The 19680-nt window shown below is 37.2% G+C and overlaps 1 protein-coding gene across 1 annotated transcript in view; it reads right to left on the reverse strand.

The window, feature by feature from the left end:
- Positions 1-19680, reverse strand: part of LOC143180304 (uncharacterized) — a 46830-nt gene that overhangs the window by 14927 nt on the left and 12223 nt on the right. The window contains exon 2 of the mRNA XM_076379934.1: positions 12651-12711. Coding sequence (XP_076236049.1) covers positions 12651-12684 — 34 coding nt within the window. The 5' untranslated portion in view covers positions 12685-12711. The remainder of the gene's footprint in view (positions 1-12650; positions 12712-19680) is intronic.

Raw genomic sequence — 19680 nt, forward strand, 5'->3', positions numbered from 1 at the left:
TTACGTATTTTTCGTGCAACATGATCGAGAAGAATAGATTAAAGGGATGCTTAATCTACTAGTCGGGGAAGATGAGCTAACACGTCACATTAGAAATTCTGTGGGTCTGACAGAAGATATTTCTACATGACAAGGAAATTAATATTAATACATAATAATACATTCTAAAAATCGTAATGTTATGTCATATGTGAAGAAAATTAATTAATTGCATACACGCACACAATTTTCAGTTAGTCGAAGAAGTTCTGTTATAAAAGAGCCTTCTGGTTTTGCAGGTTCCTGTAGCATTAGTGAAAATTTCTTTAATATTAATTTGATTTTCGCTAAAAATTTGTAACTTCAGTAATTAGCATTACCATTGCCTAATTATCGTTATATTGAATTTAGTTGTTTTAATAGTTTTATGTTGTAATTCAGCATTACAATTTTATTCTACTTTCAAATTCTCTGCATAACATTATTTTATTTCATTGACAATAACAGTTGAGATAATTAAGCCAAGGAAGGCTACCATTTACGTTTTCTGGTATATCATCGCTTAAAAAAGAACTTTCAGTGCATCGTCTTCTATAAATAAATCTCATTAGCATAATTATGTGCTCGGGCAATCGGGATCAGCGTGCTTGTTCCACAGAGTAGGCAGACGATGTCAGTCCAGGTCAAATAGTAGAATCAACTGGCGCGATCAACCTTTTTAAAAAAACCTTTCCTGAAGTATTTCAATTATGCAAATTCTCTCTTCCTGAAATATTATTATGTAGTAATAAACCGGTTAACAAATAATTCAAATATTTTTTTTTGTAGATTAATGCACCTCGCGGAGGTCCACGTACAAAGAACGCTATTAATATTCCGACTACTTATTAAAATCTATGTGGTAATATACCAAAGGCATCTTTCGAAACAAATTCTTAAAAAATAAAATCTCGCACAAAAACGATCATTCCATAGTTTCAATCAATTTTATCACCAGAAAGAATCTTCTATTTCACTTACAATGTTTATCACGCAATACCTTGCGCCATTATTAAAAACTAAGATAACAGAACTGCAGGATGTGAAACTCTAACGCCCTAATTAAACAAAAATTGTATTTATCATAATATCGAGACCACGAACCGAGGTTTGCTGTAAAATTTATTCAAATCGATATCGAACACAGGAAAGAACAGCTGGAGGGTCTTAACGAACGACTGTTGCTGTATTATCGAACTATCAATTCATTTCGCCATTGGAACTTGTCGGTCCTGATTTACTCGATCTAGCTGTGCCTTCGACGGTGCATGTGCACGTATTCTGCCCGATCGGGACCCTGATCGATCAATCCGCGTACGTGTTCCACGCGGATATGCGAAAATTGCTCGGACCAGTAGCCTCGAACGCCAGTTTCGTAACGTCGTTTCGTGCGACCGCCGCGAGTAACAGTGCAAAGGATTTTTTCGAACACCTGTTTTCCTATCCTGATTTGCATACTTCGAGACGATAAATTAAGCTGGGACAGGCGAATTATGACGTACATATCTTTTTCACTTTGGACCCATGAAATCTTTTCTATTTTCGAGACGTTCCAACTCACATTTTTGTTATACATTTCTTTACTAAATGTCTACGAGAAAAAATGTTTCTGTGTATTCTAGAAAATGTATTATTGTAAATAAAACGTTCTACATTTTGGATTTTTTCTATTTTATATATCACTCAAGTATTTATTTAAGGATCTTTTAATTAATCCTCTGATTTCTCAATCTTTTTACACGCTTTAGAGGAATGAATGTACATAAAAAATCAAATTTATTTCTCTCGAATAATTGAAGGGTGGAAATGAAAAGGCTGAAAGTGTTAAAACAAAGTGAAAAAATATTTCATATTGTCTTTAAAATGGCACTTTCTGTTCTTTTTATTTCCACTCTTCAATTTTCTGTTTTTATACCTCTTGTCTCAAGTATGCACAAAAAAAGATCAAATATTTTCCAATATCTTTTTCATACACTTTGAGAGAAGAAGTGTCTCTTTGAAGAATGGATTATCTAGACATTGTAGAAGAAATCAGTGAACTTTAAGTTTAAATCTGACTTTAAATATCCTAGAAACTGATATATTGGAGAGCGTGCGTTCGAGCTAAGGAACCGTACAGGCGTCAAGTGAAAATAAAAGCCGTCGAAAACGCCCACGTGCGGCTTTTACAGGCCTTTCACGCGACCGAACCGGTGAATTTTTGCGCGGCGCGTGCACGGAGCCGAAACGCGTCTAGCGGCGACAGTCCTTTTCCCCTGTCGAGGAAAACCACTTACCACTGTATAAAGTAAATATGTGCATAGCACAGTTACAGATTAAATGGAATCTTTTAAGGAATCCAATCGAAATCGCGAAATAATATTGTTTTTATTAAGTAAATAATGAAACTTTTTACACAAGAGCTGTAATAATTACGGCACAGTGTTTAAAAATCACGAAAGATGGAGAATTAGATTCACGAAATGGCTTACAAGATTCCGAAGATTCTTTGGATTGAATTTCAAATTTATACAATACGTAATACCTAAGGAAATGATAAAATAGAACGACAGCTATTTCGATTACGAAAGGAAATGTTAGGAAGAAACTCCAACGATTCGTTTCCTGGGTACATGATAGTAAACTCTTGCGTGAACATGCATTTGATAATTTACTGTCGATCAGTGGAACACTTTTGCGATTTTCTCTGGTTTTTTTTATAATTAACGTAAACCGGGGTAAACGTTCGCCTTTCACGCGTGTCAATGTCCCAATCAACAGGCTTTGCCAATTTTCTGGGACAGTTTCTGCCGAAGGAACGTACCTTGCGCAATTCAATTTTTTATCCAAATCTATGCAAAAACGATCAAATGGAACACTTGTCAGGAGAAACGATTTTTGCTTGGGAGGACAAAGTGAGAAGAACTTTTTTCTTTCATAGTAATGACAGAGCACACATAAATATCAAAGTGTTAGAAATCGAATTAATTGCCAAAATATTAGCCTGGAAATATTGTTTTCCACAAATTACAAAAAGTGACATTTGTTATTAGTTTAGAATTATTTTTTCTTAACGTTTAATGTATCATTTACACCAAGCTAAGGAATTTCCTCCATTTTTTTTTATAGCAATGAACACAGTTTACAAGTGACATTATTGTGAACGACGTCCGTTTCCTTCGCTCATTCACATTTCTGCTCCTCAATGAAACTCCCTCGTGTCTCGTCGTACTATCACGTATACACGTGTTTGTGTACGTGCGTGAACACCGACGACACGTGTCAGAAACGTCAAATGAAAATTACATATCATCCCGAAGACGTAATCCAATTGGAAGGAATAAAGAATTTACCACCCACATCGATGTTTCATCCAACAAAGTTACTGCTAACACCAAGAATATTTTAGAATATTTTAATTAAATGAACCACTAGATACTCCTGTTAAATCATGAATATATGGTAAAAATTACAAATAAATTAGAAATTATTTCTTTATTTAATAAGTAAGGTATATTAATCTAGATAACACATGACGTCTTGAAGATGTCTATTTTTTGTCCATTTTGTGCCTGAATGTCTTACGACATAATTTGGACGTTCTGAAAATGTCCAACAGTGTACATCTTAAAGAGTTGCGGAATTTACGTCTATAAGACATTTTAAAGACTTACGCTCTTATGAATGTCTTTTAAGACATCCTAAAGACATATTGTTCTCTAACATCAGACGTTCCAGAGACGTCTTTGAATTTCAGTGTATGTTTTTAAGACGTTTCTAAGACATTTCTATGCCACATGAGACTTTACACCATTCTTCTTAAAAAATTAAAATTCTAATCTTGAGAAGTCCTTGCAAGTGTCACGTCCTCATTGAAATGCGTGTAAGTGTAATGCCCAAGTAGATTCAACCTTCCTATAATTTTCGGTTAATTTATCATTCCTAAGGGGATTTTCATGTCGACGGAGGTTCCGTCGCACGAAACGCGCCGCGATCCGAGAATACCTCTTGTGTCTCGTGGATAATCGAGAACTTCCGTTTCCTGCAGCGGCCCTCGAATAGCAATGACTCCGTTCTCGCCTCTTTCTTGCTTTCCTGAGCATAATGAACCCGCACGCACTAAGCCACGTAATCCAGAAATCCACGGAAACGCGGCACGAGAGCGGCTCGTCCGGGGCCGAACCGGAAGTGGAGGCAGCGCTTGCGTTCCTTCGGATACAGCAGGCGTTTATTAGACGTGCTCCCACTGCGAATGATTGCAGCTCGATACCGCGAGCTTTCCCAGCAAGTCGATCGAAATTATCAAGGTTTTACCAAGGGGAATGTAATTTATATAATTTATATAATTTATTATTGGGCGATCAGGCTTGTACCGCTTAACTCTGATGTTTTTAGTAGACACTTTCTGAGATATTATTGATCGATATGACCACTTCCTAATAATTTGTCTGTGAATTTGCTGTGAAGAAAGATGAAATTGCTGTGTCGAAGAGGAAATTGTGTTAAGAGAATCCTGATTTCAGCTTGTCTGTTTGACGTTAAAACTGACTAATGATGAAATGTTTATTTACTTGCGTTTCTGAAGTCAACGAAGTGACAGACTATATTTAGTTATTGAAAGAATAGGTGATAAATGAACGTAACAATCATTTTGACTGCTGTATCATCTAGTACATAGTACTTTCTAGTAAGAGTCAGTAAATGTTAACGTTAAATAGTAACATTACCCAGTTTAACTAGCGTCTTTCTCTAAAAATAGAGAAATACCACAAGATTTGCAGTCGACAATTTAATATGCATCAATCCAATACTTTAAAGCCTAACTTCGTGTGGAGAGACGTACTGTACCTATGAGCATAAAGTTTTGTGTTAACGCGTTCTCAGACCCATAGCTTTAAAAAAGGTATGATAAACAAATTTTAAGAAACATGAAAATAAAAAACTTCTATCTGGTATAACATTTTAGATATTCAGACTGAAGCTTAAGATCACTATTAAAAGTATAAACCTCAAAACGCGAAACACGAATTTAAATTCGTCATTTAAAACCTTTAACGAATAAAACGTTATCATTTCATGCATAGTCTCTATATATGATCTAGAAAATATCAATACCTATGTATGACAGATGAAAGTGGACTGAGCAAGTGTTAGTACTCACTAGCAGACAGCGCTGATAACCGGTGGAAACTCGTCACTGGTTAGTTCTGGTCATTGGCCAAGATTGACCAGTGGTCAGAGGCGGTCAAATACTGAGAAGACCGAGAATGAACCATGGGTCATGACCAGGGGTCGAAGGAGCCTCCTAGGGTATAGTCCTGTCGATCCTCACCCTTCGAAGGCTCCAGGATGAATGAGGAATTCAATGACATTGCAGGGGTATTTATAACTTCGCGAACAAAACAGAGGAGTGAAGTAACCAAGGTTGATGACGGATTAGTATTAACTGGAAAGTGTTTTAACCTTTAACTATTAACAGGGACTCTAGTATACTCCACGCGATATATTTGTTTTATTAGTGTCTTTTACATATCAAAGATTTTATAATAAAAGTTGGGAATATGTGTCATACTTCCTTTCTATATTTCGATTATCGCCATATTAATTTTAAAAGTATTTAATATTAGTAGGTTTTAAACAAAGTCTTTGTACCTTAGAACTACGTGTCTGCAGTTGAGAGTTAATTTTACTAAATTTAGTAACGAATAATATTTAACTCAAACCTAATACAAATGTATAACTCAATCCTAATCGAAGCTCGATTCAAGCTTCAGATCCCACAGTAAACATGGCATGTCTGATTCAAAATAATCTCCAATATCCACCACGAAGGTACTCCTGTTTCCTTAGAAACCACTTTGAGCTGAAATCCCAAGCAGAACATGACACAGATCTCGACGCTTACTTTTCCACCAACAGACACAGATTTTCTGGAATCCTGTCTGGCTTCCCGCGTTTTTCTCCGCTTTCCTCGTGTCCCTACCCTCTGTCCGTCCTCCTCTGACCAGAGCAGCCTGGCTACGTCTGACTTTTCCCCTTACGTAACCGCGTAACCGCGGCGCAAGGATGCGGTTAGACCTTTCGAAGCGTGTCTCTAGCTGGTGCCGATGTCACGTAAGACACGTGTTAGTCAGTCACGATCTTAATTTCACTCTCTCACCATTGCCGAATAATTGGTAAGGAATAACGCCTCCTCACGCACTTCCCTCCTCTAGGAACGTTTTTCCATCGGGTCGGGCAGTTTGGGTTTCCTATCGACACTTTCGCTGCAGCTCGCCACGCTGGTCAACTTTTACCGCGATTTCAGCACTCCCAGCACGCCAGTTTTTCATGGACTTTCCGAGATGAATCATCTTGAGAAAGAATGCTAGTAGGTGGAGGAAAATTCTAGCTTAGACTTTAGATGTGTTCAAGAGTGATTCAGGAATAGCTGTAATTGGGTAATCAAAGATTTAGCTAATTTGTGGTCAGAGTAGTTAAAGGTATAAAAATCTGACAATTTTGTTTTTTAAGTTTTTTATATCTTAGCGTTTATTTAAAGAGATCGATTTTTGTTTAAGTTGATGTTAGGTTAACATTGTTAAGTCTTCGCAAGTGGAACATTTTCAGCTAGAGAAGTGGTACAGTTATGAGTAGGTATTATTAGAAAAATGAGGAGAAATTTTTTAATATAGAAATGTGACACAGGGCATACTATGTGTATTTATTGATGACACATAAAAAGGTGGGAATTTTTACAATGTACAGAGGTCATCCTCCAGGGATTATTTTTAGGTAATTATTAGTGATGATGAATGGAGCACTTGATTAAACAAGATTTATATATCTACATGAATTCTAAGTCAACATTTTTAAAAACAATGTGGTATTCTCCAAGCGTAATAATTTACAAGTTTCTTGTATTTGTGTTTCTGATAACTTTCAAAGTAAATAGGAAACCCACTTCCTCTACTGAATGATTACATACAAACTTACTTGAAGTGTTAACAACGTTCTCATATCATTCACCTTGATAACTGATCTGGCCACCTGAGCAGATAGTTGCTTAATTATTCTGAACAGTCTGATCCTCTAGAACGATCAATTTCATTTGATTTCCCATTACCCTATCACTGCCTCGCGCAATCAATGCCTCATTGTGATAGGATTATCATAATGGGTCACGTCGCGTGTGGTAAATTATGATTAACGCTTCGAACTTTTTCACTGTGGCGCATAAAGCGAAAGTTAATTATTTCGTTCAGCCAGCTGTTAAACGTTATCGGGAGCGTTATGCAAAATTCGCTATAGAGAGCTGGTTATTTATAGCACACGACTGGACAATTTCAGGACTTTCTAGACGTGCTGCTGTTGCAGCTCTAGGATCAACATGGTTAGTTAGTATTTTCGACGACCTTTCGGCTAATGTACACGCAATTGCATAACAAGCACGAGGTAATGTCACTGCAACGTGACATAACGGTTGGATCATTTTTGTATTGCCCTACATACTTTGTATAGGCAGGCGAAGCTTCGTTCAACAGTAGTGTTCTTATTGACGCGTCGAGCTGTAATTTTTACAGCTGGTGGATTTGCTTTTTTCTTCTTAAAAAGAAATAATTCTTAAAGAATTATCCTTTAAATTTGATGAAAGGTGTCATGTATTTCTTTCAACCTTCTTAGTGTATCAAGGTGGAGTCCTTCAAGGACTCCATTACTATCTTTCTAACACGAGTAACATGAAATGTTCAAATTCTTAAATTTCCACATATTCAAATTTCTAATTTTCAAATCTATGAAATCTTTTTATGCATTTGTTCATTTCTGTTTTCTTCTCGAAGAAAGAAAGATAAATGTATCAGAGGGAAAATATGGCCAAAAGGCTGAAGGATAAAACGTGTCGGATATGAAGATGTCAACCTATTTCCACAAATATCTACACATATTAGCTCATAATTTCAGCCACAACTCTACATTGTATTTTCTGAACCAGTAAAAAAATTTCTAAATTTCTCAACCTTTCAATAAAAGCACAAGCATACCTTTCACATCTGCAAAATTCGATACGTAGAAATAACTTGAAGCAACTGCCACAGCACTTCAACAAGGAAGGTTCCTAGTGCTATTGGGCAGTTTCACCAACGATAACAATAGCAACAAAATTTCATTTCGCCAATACGAACCCAATTCCCTTTCGTTTTAATTGAAACGCGGAAACGCGGCCTGCAGCTTGTGGATCTATTCCAAAATATTCTTCCGCATATTTCACGCTTCGAGGCGAGCCACGCAACCTCGTTCGTTCACCATCGGGCAAAACTTTCCTCGGTTCGGCCACGACAAGCTGCCGAGCAACGGTGTTCCTTTCCATGAGTGGCGACGCGACGACGATGCACGCCCGCGCATTGTAAACGCATTTGCCGATGATTCATTTGCGACACTGTTCGCGAACCTGTCCTACAATTTACGATTTTGTCCGCGTAGCCCCTCGGTCTCTTTATTACTGTGTTTGCTGTCGTCTTGACAGGTTTGAAATTGTCATTATACCTTGCCAGATTGCATTAGTGACTTGCAGTCTGTTTGGCAAATTTGTAAGTTTGTAAATTATTTGCGCATTCTATTTGAAATTTCATTACACTTAGAAACGTTTCTCATTGGACACTTTACCATGTGTTGATTGCAATCTGATTAGCGAATTCGAAAATTTGCATCGAAACTTACTTAGCGATTTTATTTTATTTTAATTTGAAGCGTTGCGATATTTGTCGAATCGATTTCTCAATTTAGTTTCAAATTTCAAATTACTGAATTTAAGTACTTGCAAAATTTATATTATTTAAAATTGTATGCTTTGGTAGTATACGACGTCTGGCCATTTTATGTCTGAACGTCTTGCAACATAGTTTGGACGTCGTAAAAATATCCGACAGCGTACGTCTTAGAGACATCTGGAATTTACGTCCATGAAATGTCTTAAAGACGTTCATTATTTGTCTAAACACCTTACAGACGTAATTTGATTGTCTTTAAAACATCTTATGAGGGTCTTTTAAGACATCATAAAGATGCTGATTTGTAACTTTGGATATTTCAAAGACTTCTTTTGCACATTTTTAGGACATTACTGGATACCTTTAAGACATTTTTAAGACATCTCTGTGCTTTATATAATAAGACAGAAGAAGATAAAATTTTTATGTAAGTCAATTTTTTATTAAAAAAACTGTATGCAAAATCCAAGCCAAATAAGTGACTCAAGCTTTATCTTCTCTCTTAGCAAGTACCCTAAGAATAATAATAGTAAACTCCACAGCGACATAACAGCAACTAACTGATATAATTATACGAATTAAAGTTTCATGAATCTCACTGAAAGAACCTTTCAGGTGGCACGAAAATGAAACTAAAGTTCAAATGAAAGTAGTTGTGCGTTAAATTTGGTCCACGACAGTGTTACGCTGAAGATAGCTCGAAATCCTTACGGCTTTGTTAATCCGCTCCCGCGAGGCACAGTAAAAGTACGGAAATGATGAATTAAAATGCATAATACGGGCAGGCTAATTAAGCCAGAACAGACCGTCGGGACGGATAGACGAAAGTCACGGCTGCATAATGCAACGGGAGGCTCGCTCGATTTTCTGCAGCTGCGCGTACTGCAATCAAGCCGTAACGACGCGGAGAAAGTGAACGAAAAAATAGATTCGACCGTCGACATCGTGGAACTCATTTTATTTAAGCGCAAAGTTCGATAATTAGCGCGGGATTACATGTGAACGATAAATTCTGCGATGAATAAAACTATCACGGCTCGCGTGATCGTTTCTTTAAAGGCGTGAACAGAACACTCTCGAGACTCTTATCCTACCTGTACGTGGAAAAAGTCGATCCGCTCAAGAGGCTTAGAAAAATTTTCATAGAGCTGCTCTACAAAAAATTGATTGCTTCCCCATTCAGATAAGTGTTTATCGGCGAAATAAAGAATATTCACGCCGTATATATTTCTTTCGAGCGTTTAACAAATTTAAAGGCCCATAAACATTGCGAAGGCGTCGCGCCAAGGCTTTCGAGACGAAAAAGAGCCTCTAAAATCTTCGAGTTTGTTATATTCGAAGCGGCACGAATTTTTCCTCGTAAATTGAGGCCCATTACTAGTTTACGAGCGCAGTCGCGCCACGAATGGGGAGATTTGTATTCATTAGACCCGTTGTATGCGCGCGAATGGTCCCGCGCGTCTGGACCACCAGCCAAGGCCCATCGAAACGTGTGATCCACCTTCGGGCGAGCGTCGTTCGCATATGTTTACGTTCACGTGGAAACGAAATGGAAGCTGCGTCGGCCGAGGCTGGTCAATGGAATGCAGACTCGTGGGACATCCGTCCGTGAAACTTATGCATCGCGGTCGGGGCACGTGGGACGCTCGTGCATTCACTTGTTTGCGATTTTATTGTAGACCACGCGCGGTGAATCCTCGTTTGAGGCTCGCGCTCGGAGGAAATCCCTAACCCACGTCGCGGTATCGAAATATAAATTGTGCCTTTTTTCCTTTCGTGAGGATTAAGTGAGGCTTTATATAGCAGAGTATAAATTCCACTTCGTTCCAAGGTGAATGTCTAGCCCTTCATAGACACATTGGGTCCATCTTGGTAACAGTGAATTCTGATTTTTTTGTAAACCTCATCTGAGATTTTATTTTTCGTAATTAATCAGATGTTATATTAAAGTAGAGACTTCAGTAAGTATCTCAGAATTTTTTCAGATTTTTTGAAGGCTTAGAACAGTGAAAAAATAGATGTGGACAGGATGGACCAACTGTGCCCACGAATGATGCGAAAATTAAGTATGTTCATGAAGGGTTAAGTTAGAATGTACAGAGTGCTCCAGAAATAGCTACGTGGTTTGATAATGTTATGCACAATTATGGAGGATTTTATGTTGGTATATATAATATATAGCTTGCATATAGTGCACCATGCATCTGCACCTTGCACTACCTTTCAATTTCTTATAGTTCGTCGAGTAAAGGTGTGACAGAAAAATCTCTATTATAGTTGCTATCTATTTAGTTTATTTCCCGCATTTGCATACTGTAACGTTAACTAGGTTTTAGTGTCGAGTACAAATGTTTCCTACATGAGCATAAACAGAGACCATGCGCTGTGCACGATGCAAGAATCGCGAATGAATAAGGCCTGTGGGAGGAGAAGATTTACACGGGGAGAGAATTGCAAATGATGCGTGCAATTTCTTCCAAGTAGACTTAATTGCTCAATGCTTTCTATTAATTACTACAATCCTTTCCTTCTTGTTAAGTTAAAAAGGATATTCCTTTTAAAGGGGACCTCCTCTTTTGAAGTGTTAATTGTTGACATTTTTGGCTAATTTTAATGTACTTGTTATTGCAGAAGTAAAAGTTCATATTTCGACGAATATTGAATGATATTAACAAGCAAGTATAATTTAGCATAATTTTACACTTCATAAAATGTAGAGTGATATTAACGTAACGACATGGCAAAATAGCAATTGTAAATGCAAAAAGAGTTTCACCAGCGAATTATAAAAAGGTATAAAGAATGTTACGACTTCTAGACCTCAGTAAAAGAACTTTCGTAAAACTGCTTCTGGTAGCGCTCATTTTTATTTGTTACGCAATAATGAGGCGCTACAAGTCACTGTATTTTATAATTAACATGTATTTCGCTTCTTAGGACCTGTTTGATTAAATCTAGAGTCCGAGGTAGAAAGATTATTCCGAAAAAAGTAATCTAGATTCGTTATTTTCGTTTTGTTGGCAGTAATGCATAAGTAGCGTGATTTAGTGATCGTAAACTTGTTTTATATTGTATAACAAGTGTTTTATTTCGAATTGCTGGAACTAATTCTGTCTAATCTGACTGATTACCACACATCAGTATCATTGCAGAAACTAATTAAACTATTTTATTTTTCGCAATACCTCGATTGCGCATTTAAGAAATGATGAAAAATCTGAAGCTGGAATTTAAGCCAATATAATTTCTATTTCAAGAACGCACGAATACTTTAAGGAATTTTTAAAGATTTACTCAAATTCCATTAAGAAATGGAAAATTTAGTTCAAAATTACTCGTCATTATTTTTTCAATTATTTTCAATACTAAAAACTCAAGAAATAGATACCCAAAAATATAAGTGTCATAAATTATTACCAAACTTAGTATCCCCAATTCTTCACTTCATTAATTACTTATTCACAAATTTTCATTATATTCCCAACTTCGACATCAATTTTCACACGTTTACTTCTCTGCAAGACTATATCGAAGTTTCGCTGCACGCTGTATGCACTTCTTTGGTGCATTGTTTCGTTCCCTCTTCGTCATTCGAGGACCTTCTACGCAATGACCGAAGTTGAGTTAGGTCAACCCCCAAGAACCGAAGTGCATATTTCTTCGTGGTGCATTGTTCACGCGATGCACCATATTGCATTCTTTTATTTTGCTCGAGGCATATGTATAGAACGATAGCGCTTGCACGTGTCGCGAGGGGGATGAAATATTGCCCAGAATTGTTAAGAATAAAATAAGCTAGTGCGTAGAACCGCTCCGCCCATACATATAGAAGAACATAAACTCGCTTTATAAGGGTGTTCAGTACCGTGCTTTGAATAGTAATAGGAATGTTAACGGAGGACTTACCCTGCAACAAAAATCCATGCAGCGCGAGGTTCATGGCTACCAGCTGATCAATTCCTTCAACCTGAAACCAAAATAGATGTTACTGATCATTACAGGATAAAAGATCCACGAAGAATAAAATATGAACACTTAATATTCTTTAATAAAATTATACCTTGACGTTTCATTCAAAAGTTTCAGAAAAATTCCTCAGACAAAGAGATTTGTGAAGTACCTTTTTGTAAATCATTTACAACATTTTGCAGCATCCTTTAGCCACAAAATATTAGCTTACTAGAATAACAAATTTCAATCTGAACAATGTCAACCTGAGAATAGTAAAGAGTTAATTTAAAAGGCAAGTATGTTCAGTTGGTTTGAAATAATTTATTAAACGAGTGAAGTTTATGAAGTGTTTGAGGTCCAAAAGTAGTGGAACGATCAGAGAATCCGCATTTTTCGCGAAACAGGGAAGACGAGGGAAATAATGGAACGCTAAGCGATGCTAATTTCAGCTAACAAGTCGCGCGGAGGCGTAGAGGAATCTGCGAGGCGAGCAAACACGTCTCTGTCCGTCAGAGACTTTACCTATTCTCTCTTGAAGCTGGTCAGGAGCTTTGAAGCGCGCGTTGGTGCCTTCTGGGTGTCGTCAATATTTGATCTGAAGTCTCGAGCCAGCAGAAGACGGATTCCTGCTCGGAGCGCCTCAGAGAATTCCAGGCGTTCGTCTTCGACTTCGCATTAACGATGTGTACTTAACCGCACGATAGATTAATGGTAGTTTACAGCCGTTTCATTCGCGATAGAGTTACTATAACATATCGGGTGTTCAGGAAATGAGCAATAGAATCTTCTGTGAAAGAGTATCCACCCTGGGTACAGTAAGAGGTAAATGTAAACTATAACTTGTGTTACAACTACAACTTTGAAACAGGACAAGATTCTTCCACTGGTGATTCCTTTCTCTTCTCAGAAAATAAAAGAATCCATCCAATTTTGTTTTTATAGAAGTGAAGAAGAAAATGATATATGTTATTACTGCTAGAAGCGGTTCTACCATACGCAGCGATGTTTTAAATTAAAACTGATTTAGTTCGAAGATAATTGAAAATATCTAATAAAGAAGCTATTATCCTTTATATGATTTAAAAAATATTATGAGTAGTACATCTACTTATATGAATTTATTTTATTATATTTAAACAGATAATCTGTTTTCAAAGCAAGGGGACGTATTTATTGAGAAATTTGGAAATCACTCTGTAAGCACAATAAACTTAAACTTCATAATACCATAGAATCTGGATCAAGTGAGTCTAAATTATTAATAGTCTCTTTATTGAGAATTACTGTTCCTCAACGCCGCGGAAATAAAAACAGAATAAACCATCGATTGCTCCTTGGGCTATAACGTAATAGTAATCTACCGTAAAAGATAAAGTTAGCCATCAGATAGGTGTTTCCACTTGGAATCTCTATTAAGCCTGTTAATCGAGGCGTTCCTATACAATTAATTTTCCATTTTAATGCTCAATTCATTTCACTTCTTAATCCCCATTTCACGCTATTATTTTACTAACTCTTTTAAGCAACGTGAAGAATTCTACATAACGCGCAGCTGACTCTTCCAGTGGATTCTACCAAGCGATGGTAGAACGACTAGCCCACCATCCCAACAATTTTTTCGTCAATAAAAAATGATCGATAAAATCGGGGCATGTGTCAGCGCACTCGAAACCATCGTTCGGGGCACAATGGTCGCGTTGCTGCGGAAATAATTCAGGTCGAGCGCGTAACGGTGCTCTCTCTGCGGGCAGAAACGGCGAACGAGAATTATTTCTGGCACAACGGGCTCCTTTTCCCCGTTTCCGTGCTTCCTCCGCTCTTCAAGGCTTCCTTCCTTCCTCGACGGCCTTAATTCGCCGAAACTTCGGCCCAATTACCCCAAACAGCGCCATTTCTTCACGCTGCCGTTCGAACGCACGCAGAAACTGCATCGCCCCGGGCGGTAGGCTGCACTTCAAGTGCACCAAGCAGGCGAGGCTGCAATGCGACGGCAGGTGGTGCCACGGGAAGCCTTTACGCGAAGGGTGCTTTCTCACCCGTTGCTCTAGGTGTGTTCCAGCTCTGGGGCTGTTTGGTGCCCTTCTTTTGAGCTTGGATTCTGTCAGTGCTTGGTGTAAGTAGGTGAAGTTGCAGTCTTTATGCGATGCATTTCTCTGCATGGCGAACATTTTTTTTAATTCGGATTGATTTTGAATGGAGTTGAGGCTAGATGCTTTTTGTGGATTTTTTGATTTCAATATAGTACAGTTTTGGATGCAAAGTTTCTCAGTTTTTATTGTACTATTCGTCTATTATTAGAGAAATGGAGAATTTTGTTGGAAAATATGTTCCTTAAATAATAAAGTGTACTTAAACAATGATTTTGAGACTCAATGTGCCAAAGTTTCTTGCAGTAAATAGCTTCTACATATTCGTCTACTGGTACAACAATCTTTCACTATTAGTTAATGAATTTTACTTCTTCAAGCCTAAATACTGAGTATAAAAATCAATAAACTAACAAAATAATCGAAAATTACCGAAAATAAAAGCATAGTAGTAGTTAAATTAAAAAATAGAGCTAGTCCACAATTTTAAAAGCAGCTCTAAGAGTACTAAACGTATTTAAGTTAAAGACTCACAATGGAGACTTCAACGCCTGTTAAGACGATTTCTAGGAATTCATATTAGTTAAAGCTAATGCAAATTATAGATCCATTGTCACGATCTTCATAATTTTACTGTTACGAAAAATGACAATGAAGGTAAGTCGCTGATCGAGTTTCATTGGACTAAATAATAATGACACGCCAGTTAAAGTATCCAGTGGTACTCTGTTTCTGGTGACACATCAAGAAAACGTTCCCTCTCTTTGCCCCGATCAAGAGAACATCGGCGTGAATACGAAATCCGAGGAACACGGCCGCGACCAACGTGCGTGCAATTCGTAATGAGATATAGTCTTTCGTCTTTTGTACCGTAACTTCGAATACTTGTCGCGAACGAACGTGCTTCAAGCCCAGAACAAGTGGCTAAGAATCTACGCTTCGTAAATGCGTAAAAATGATGTAATTTATAACACAGCCAATTACTAATCATTCTTCATTGAAAAATACATCGAACAAATGGAATAAAATTTCTCTCTACATGTATCTGTTAAAAAAAGAGAATTAATATGTATCTTTAATATTTTTACCATGGCAGTTCATTACACATATCTTATATAAAATATGAAAGACTTTGCAAAATAAGTTCTACTATATAAATATAATAATTATTGATATTTAAGAAATAAATTAGTAATATGCAGTAGAATTCTTATTTGGTTCACTATACATATATGTATATCCCAATATGTAATTATAAATTCTAGTTAAGCAAACAGCTGTCAAGAACGAATCAACAGGTCCTATATCCTTATTTTTACTTGAAAATTTTCAAGATTCGAATCAGGAAATAAAATTAGATAATTGTAGAATAAGTGCAAAAAAATGTTGTTACATTGCCTTCAGTAGAGGGCGAAGTTTTTCACTTCTGCAAAGAATTCGATTGGCAAAGAGGAGAAGGTCGTATGCACCGTTGTTCCGTTTCTTTCTCTCTTCTGCATCCGCAGCGGCGCTCCTTCGCCTTAAAGACGATTTTCACCTTACGTAAAACCGGCACATCGGCCGTGACTCGTTTCCATGGCGAACGACTTTCCCCGATTCCGTATCGTGAACGTTATACACTTTAGAAACGATCGATGCCACGCCTTTTCCCAGCTGCTTCACAATTATTCAGTGATTTTTACAGAATTGCTAATTGACCCTCAAAATGGCGTACGTGCTCGATGGAACCTAAGCGCTAACTTCCCATATGTCTGCTTAACAGTGCCCCTTTTCACTGAACTAACAGTGTAATGTAACACATAGCAGATGGGACATTCTACTTCAACGAAATTTAATGAATCGAAGAACTACACTGTTCCAATGATTAGTAGATTAAAATACTTTTCATAGAAGTGTTTAAAAAATTTTGCTATGAGAGCTTCGATATTTCTTTTAAAAAAATATTGTATGTTAAGGTTATAAAGACATATAAGTCAATCTTTAAGAGAAGGTCAACTAAATATTTCAAAAGATTATAAATAATTGAAAATATTAATGAGGAGGAAGTGGGAAGAATAATTCACATCTTGTTTAGATGGATTCTGCTCCTTTTCTCTCAGAAATTTTTATCTCTTTTTTAATAGGTGCATGATAAAAATCTATAAAATTTCGTAATCGTTTCGAAGCGTGTCATTGTTACGCTCGATTTACTTGATTCTATTCAGCCATTTCCACGGTCGGAGTTCTAATTCCACGGTAAGAAGGAAAGTGAATTCCAAATCATGCATGGAACGCTCGTTTAGCATATGTTAAACTTTTGGCGATCCTTTTTTATTTCGAAAGTAGAAAATCCAAGGACGTCTGCATGGTAACCAAGGAGCAACAAGTGGACAACATCGGTCCTGTCTATAAATTTGTATATGTACAGCCTCTTTTGGTCACCTGCATTCCTTAACTGTTACGAATTACAAGGAATTTTTTGGAACAACCCCAATAAGTATTAAGCTTCTTTCATATTTAAAAACCAAAAGATAATTTTTTCAAATAAAATACTCAGATTTTTCATTTCCTGTTAATCTTTTCAGAAGTGAGAAGAATAACATAATAATTATTTTGATAAATTCTAGAAATATTTATAAACCCCTTATTTTATAAAACTCATGGGGATATAATATTACAAAACTTGGAAACATTGAAATTATGTTAAAATTGATCAAACAATTGTTTTAATAAGTCGTTTTTTAAATGAATTTTCAGGCATTGCATTAACTACATTTTCGTTACCAGAAATGACTATTGTAGATGAAAATAATGTGATTGTTAGAGCATATTACAAAGTGAGGAATAATTTAGAAACGAAGTAACATTAAGTACGAAATACAATAAGGTATGTACACCTATATTAAACAAAATAAGTGCTACATAAATAAAAGTAAGTATAATAAAAGCACAGCTAAGAACAGACGAAAGTAGTAGAACGATTGCACAGTACAGGTTCACTAAAGGTGAATTTTTAGTGATATTTTTACTGCCAAACTTCCAAGGCAAGAAATTAAGTTTGGCAGCCAGGGTCGCCATTTTATCCCTCTGTTAAATTCTTCGTGTCTCCACGTCATCAGATGTCAAGGCAACGTCGTCAAGAATTTATTCCTCCTCGGACGGATTTAAAGCCTGCCTAAAAGGAGCACAACGAGGCGCATCCTCGACTTTCTAAAGTGATCGAGTTCGATCGGCCACGCGCGAGTTTATTCCCTTTCGCGGCGAGTCACGAACTCGCAGCTCGCTTCTTCATTTCCAAGAAAACGATTTTCCCGACGAGACAGTCGAATGTGTTACGTTACACAATTGCCACCGTGTGGGGAGAACGGCGCCTGTTTCCGGCTCTAGATCGATCGACCGGATATTGCCCGCGGCCTCGTCGATGATCTAGATCCTTGCTGCATTCCCTCACCCTTCCTTTCCTTCTTGAGGCGTCCAGTCTCTGGATGCGAATTCTACTGAGAATTTTTTTACTTTTACGAATTGGAACATATGTTTTGCTTTCACTCAATTTTAATAGTGCAGTGACTATAAAAGTGTGACATACGATTCGTTTAAACCAAGCGAGCAAATGTTTTTCTTTCTTCCCCCATTTTCAACAAAATTGAAGCGACACGAGCATTCTTTTATTCAGTTGTTGATTGTTTTCGTTTATAATCATTGAATTTTTATGAAGGTAGGGGGAGAAAGAGTACTCGTTCGCTTGGACTAAATGCAAAAGAAGAGTAGTATTTGTAAGGTTGTAACACGAGAAACTGGAAATATGTGCAATATCGAGGCAATGCAATGGTCTACTATGATAATTTGGAGCAAGAAATGAAATTAAAAAAGTTTGTGACTTTTTTATTCTTCTGGAGAGAATGATCTATGAGATTTTTATGAAATTTTATGGAGACAGATTCAGATTGATGCATGTTTCTCTATAGTAAATAGAAATTTATAAAATTGAACTAAAGTAATTTTAAAATATTTTTAAATAATTTATTATAGATACTAACTACTCCTCCATCGTTATTTCTATAGACTCCTCTTCTTATTAAAAAAGTTACTTTTTCTCAAAACGAAAGGTAAACAGATACTCAAAAAGTCCCTCTGTACATCCTCCACAAGAAACAACTTCCCTAAAAAGTTTCTACAATTCCGTCTCCCACGTAAAACGAATCTCCAAATCTCATCTAAAAAAAAAGTTACTAATTCCTGCAGAAACTCCTGCAAAATCAAAGAATCAGTTTCTGTATCACGATCCATTCATTCCACGCTCCAGAATCATCCATTCCCCGCAGCCTCGATCTCGGCTCTTGATCCGCGCTTCACCGTGATTTATGGATTCATAGGTCCGATCACGATTCCTCGTTTACCTTCGCGATCATACCGATGATTTCGTCGGTCGATAACAAAAAGGCGATGCTCGTTAATCGTCAAACGTAACAGGTGTTCCTCGTCGCAGAGGACAGCTACGCATCCGACTTTTGATCGTGTTACGCTGCTCGAAGCGCTTCGTTTTTCGGCCGAGGATTCATCGCGATGCTCGTCGATTAGGTAACAGCGCGTTTATTATTGCCAGAGTCGATCGTCGGAGCGATAATTAGCCAAGGGTTACGCAAGATCGGCAAGAAAGCGGGATAGATCGCGTGGATGAAGATTATACGTGTGCCCAGGTCGTGAACGAACGGCTGTCGATTTTCATGAGAAATTGTTTCATCCATATTACAGAAAACTTTAGACGTGCACACCTTCGACGGTTCATTACGATCGATTCTCACTTTTTAATGAACTCCTGTTTCAAAGAAAGGAGCTTGATTATGACGTGTCAGAGGAATTGGTTTTGTGGTTAATGATCGTACAATTGGTAATCATGCAGGATGAATATGTGCTTACCT

The sequence above is a fragment of the Calliopsis andreniformis genome, chromosome 6 (assembly GCF_051401765.1).
Source record: "Calliopsis andreniformis isolate RMS-2024a chromosome 6, iyCalAndr_principal, whole genome shotgun sequence".
Taxonomy (NCBI): Eukaryota; Metazoa; Arthropoda; class Insecta; order Hymenoptera; family Andrenidae; genus Calliopsis; species Calliopsis andreniformis.